The sequence below is a fragment of the Trachymyrmex cornetzi genome, unplaced genomic scaffold (assembly GCF_001594075.2).
Source record: "Trachymyrmex cornetzi isolate Tcor2-1 unplaced genomic scaffold, Tcor1.1 scaffold88, whole genome shotgun sequence".
NCBI lineage: Eukaryota > Metazoa > Arthropoda > Insecta > Hymenoptera > Formicidae > Trachymyrmex > Trachymyrmex cornetzi.
The window spans coordinates 1,401,004-1,404,859 of record NW_017300223.1 but is presented as its reverse complement, the minus strand read 5'-3'; the positions used below and the strand labels follow the sequence as shown (position 1 = coordinate 1,404,859).

At 32.8% G+C, this 3,856-nt stretch overlaps 1 protein-coding gene across 1 annotated transcript in view; it reads left to right on the top strand.

Annotated features, from left to right (window-relative positions):
- LOC108769297 (cytochrome P450 4C1) overlaps positions 1-3,856 on the top strand; it is a 43,271-nt gene that overhangs the window by 4,233 nt on the left and 35,182 nt on the right. The window contains exon 2 of the mRNA XM_018520200.1: positions 277-383. Coding sequence (XP_018375702.1) covers positions 277-383 — 107 coding nt within the window. The remainder of the gene's footprint in view (positions 1-276; positions 384-3,856) is intronic.

Sequence of the window (3,856 nt, the reverse complement as noted above, 5' to 3'; positions counted from 1 at the left end):
TGGTATATATGCAAGTATATATTAGTAATTCAATAGTATATATTAGTAATTCAAGATTGAATTATTTAAGCAACGAAGATCCAGCTTCGACCGTAATAGGCACTTTAAATTGCTAGTTTTAATAGAATGTTGTGTTATATACCTATAAAAGGTCTAAATCTTTTAGAAGTACTTTAAAATTTGTATTTTAATATGATCAAAAATTTAAACAATATAATAAATTCGCGAATAATCTCACAACTATATGTATACATATTATGCATTAAAACTTTTCAGATTATTTAAATGTTTGGACTAAGTTCACTGAAACTTATTCATCTCCATTTCGAATATGGATAGGCCCAAAGTTATTCATCGTAATGTATGAACTGGATCAAATAAAGGTAGAAAAATAACATTTACATTCTGCCATGTATGAATATTTATCAACTTAGCTATCTTATATATACTATTTAATGTGTCCCTCTATACAATGCTACAGCGATTTCAGCACATGAAAACAAGTCATAAATATCTAACAATCATATATGTCCGATTCCGAACGGTTTCGGAGTTAAGGTAAACGTCCTAGTAACAGCAAACGTACCTATGTTCGGACACTTACACAAAATTTATTATTATTAATCTCAAATATTTTTTTTATTACTGTTTTATAATTTAATTGCATTTAAAGATTACAATTAAATTATAGTATTACGTTTTAAAAAGCGTATTTGAGACTAATATTAATTTAAATACATAAAGTATTGTGTAAATGTCCGGACATAAGTACATGTCCAGTCATTGGGACCGAACAGTACCTATGTCCGAATAGTTACACAAAACTTTATTTATTTAAATTAATATTAGTCTCAAATGTTTTTTACCTTAAAAATACATTTGAATTAGTTGTTTTTTGTCATTAAACATCTATTTATATACTATATTAATATTTCCCGTCAGCATACCAATTTTCTAATTATAGTCAGACACCGGGACAATTACGTCTCAGTGTCCGACCGGCTGTCCGGACGCTAGTACATTGACGCATTCTATTAAATGTTTTAATTAATAATCGTTATAAGTGGATTCGGATAATTTTTTTTGCTTAAGGGAGTTTTCAAATGAATACAAATATTTATATTAAAAACCTTCCAATATATTATAAATTGTATTATTTATGACAATCTACGCTTAAATGTCCAGCTACTGGGACACTTACCTTATACGAAGTAAGAAACATCGTAGTACACATGTTATTTAATGTTATTCTATTTAATGTTTTACAAAAGATGTTAAAAAATTTCTCCGTCAACATCGACACACGGTAATTATGCAGATATACGGACCATCCTCCGATGATCTCGACGCATGTGGTCAAGGTCATAACCCTGAGTGACCTTGAACAAATTTTAGCCGTCGCTCGCCATTCGTTAAAAAGTTATCAACAAAAAAATCTCATAAATGTTACATAATTTTCTGACACTCCACGTACTGTATACATGTGGGGGGGGGGGGGGTTGGAGTTGCTTCGCGTGAAAGTCGTGCGCCTCATGGCGGAAGAGATAACATGGTGTGTGCAGTTGGACAGTGTCTCTTTCTAAATCTCTGCCCTTTCTGTCTATGAACTATGAATAGTGCAGAAGGCTATCAATTGTGAAACACGAAACATGGAGCGGTGTTCACAGTCCGTTTTTATTTTAAAACTGTCTTAAATAATGTCTTAAGATGCTAATACATTATTATGCAAGGATCAAAAATTCAATACCAATTTCACGATGCGAAACAGACCAGTATTCATAATCGGATCTTATATTTAAGACCGTCTTAAGAAGATGCTGGAGTAGCCAAATTGTCGGGATTTTGCAGATCAATATAAATCTCCAAATTTACTGAACGATATAAAAAATCCTTTTACTGGATTAAAGTAGACGCAAAATTTAGGAGTGCTGCAATAGATTTTTACTGAAATCAGAAAAAAGTTAAAAACTTACATTTTTTCAACTCGTAGAGCTGTCACCTGACGTAGATGTTTCCTTAATACGAAAGTTTTATAATTCGCATGGACCAAATGATACTGCAGCACTTAGCGCATTACATGCAGTACTGATTGTGAGTTTATGAAACTAAAATTAAAAGCTTCAAAAGAAAGATTTATATCAATCTGCAAATGACTTGTATACGAACGCTGAGCGAAGACTCGGAATAAAAGACTCGGTAAAAAAAGCAATAATTGTGTCTAGCAGTAGGTATTCGATCTTTTAAGAGATCGCGTTGCAATATGTTAGATAAGGACAGATGAATGTGTTTGAGTGAGACACAACAATATATAATAAGTAATAAAATAATATATAATAAGTATAAGAAATGAATAGAAAATGTCACTATTGTCGAATTTGGAATTTAAAAAAATCTCTACTGAATACTGGGAGAAAGAAAAAAGGCTGGAAACGTGCAACATAATATAATATTATAAGTTTTCTTTGCTGTAATTTTCGAGGAGAAGCCCGTATTTTAGTACTACTTTCATGGGTGAAAATCCCCTTTTGTCTTTCTTTAGTCAGAAAGAGACATCTAATTGTCCCATACTAATTCTGTTAATCGTGTGAGACAAAACTGTCCGAAGATCCCGATAATTTGGCTACAAAACTGTCCTCCTAACCTTTCCGGCTCAGGTTCGCCGGACGGTGGCGTAGAATTCGCCATATTGAATTTTGTTAAACTGACTCCAGATTCGTGATCAGCGACTTAAAAAACCCTTAGTTACGAAGTTTCGGAAAATTTGGCTACAACGAATAATTCGTGTATCAAAGGGTTAAACCCTGTGTATCTTTAGTGAGGCTTTGTTTCAAGTGTGGTCCGCTTGAGGCACATAAGCAGGTTTTGTGAAAAACCAGAAGTCTGTCTTAATTGCGCGGGTGATTATCGGTTCTCTAAGGAGGCCCCTTACCAACTACCAAAAAAATGTATCAATTGTGGAGACTCACTCAGCACTCTGGAACGAAGTTGCACAATCTATAAAAGACATCAGGAAATAGCAAAAATTATGGTATTTGACAACCTCCCTTTCCTGGAAGCGTCACGATTGATTGAGAAAAATTACGGTTTCAAGGAAGCGCCATCGAACATGTCTCTAAAAACTCTACGCCGATAGGAAAGACGAACGGTTACGACAAGTCAGTACTTTGAATTTGTCGGTCAAAGATGGAATAAACAATAGGAGTAAATCATGATGATGAAACGATTAAATTATAGAAGAAAATAAACAATTTTTGTCTCTTGTTCTTTTCCTGTAAAGTTGATAATATTTGAGTAAAAAATTATTGAAGACCAATTTTCGGCAATTTTTAATAATTAATATCTCGTTATAATTACTGTGAAAATTGCAAAATGGTACAGGACTTTTCGACTCAGTTTAGTCTGCTTTATCTAAACACGCTCAATGGCAATAGTCTCGCCGGATACCTTGTGTACACCCAAAAAAAAATAATTTTAATATTAGCAGAAACCGCTAAATTTTAAAGGATTTTCTTCTTATATATGGCCTCAAGAGGAATCTTCTGAAATCAAGAGGAAAATATGCTAAACACAATATTCTTACAGTTAGAGTACTTTCGTTTTGCATCTGCAGTAAACATCTTGCTGTTCCTAATATAATTTACTCGTAAGAGGGCGCTTTCGTGATACTTACGGATAAAGAGGTTAATAGCGTTTTTTATTGATAGAACTAGTGCGCACTCAGTGCACTTTAAAGCCATTATACAAAAATCGACATTATATAAAAATATATAAACGAATTAAACCGTGAAATATTCGATACATTTTATTGTGCTATTGATAAAATAAATTTTGGGCATTTTATCAATTGAGATATCTC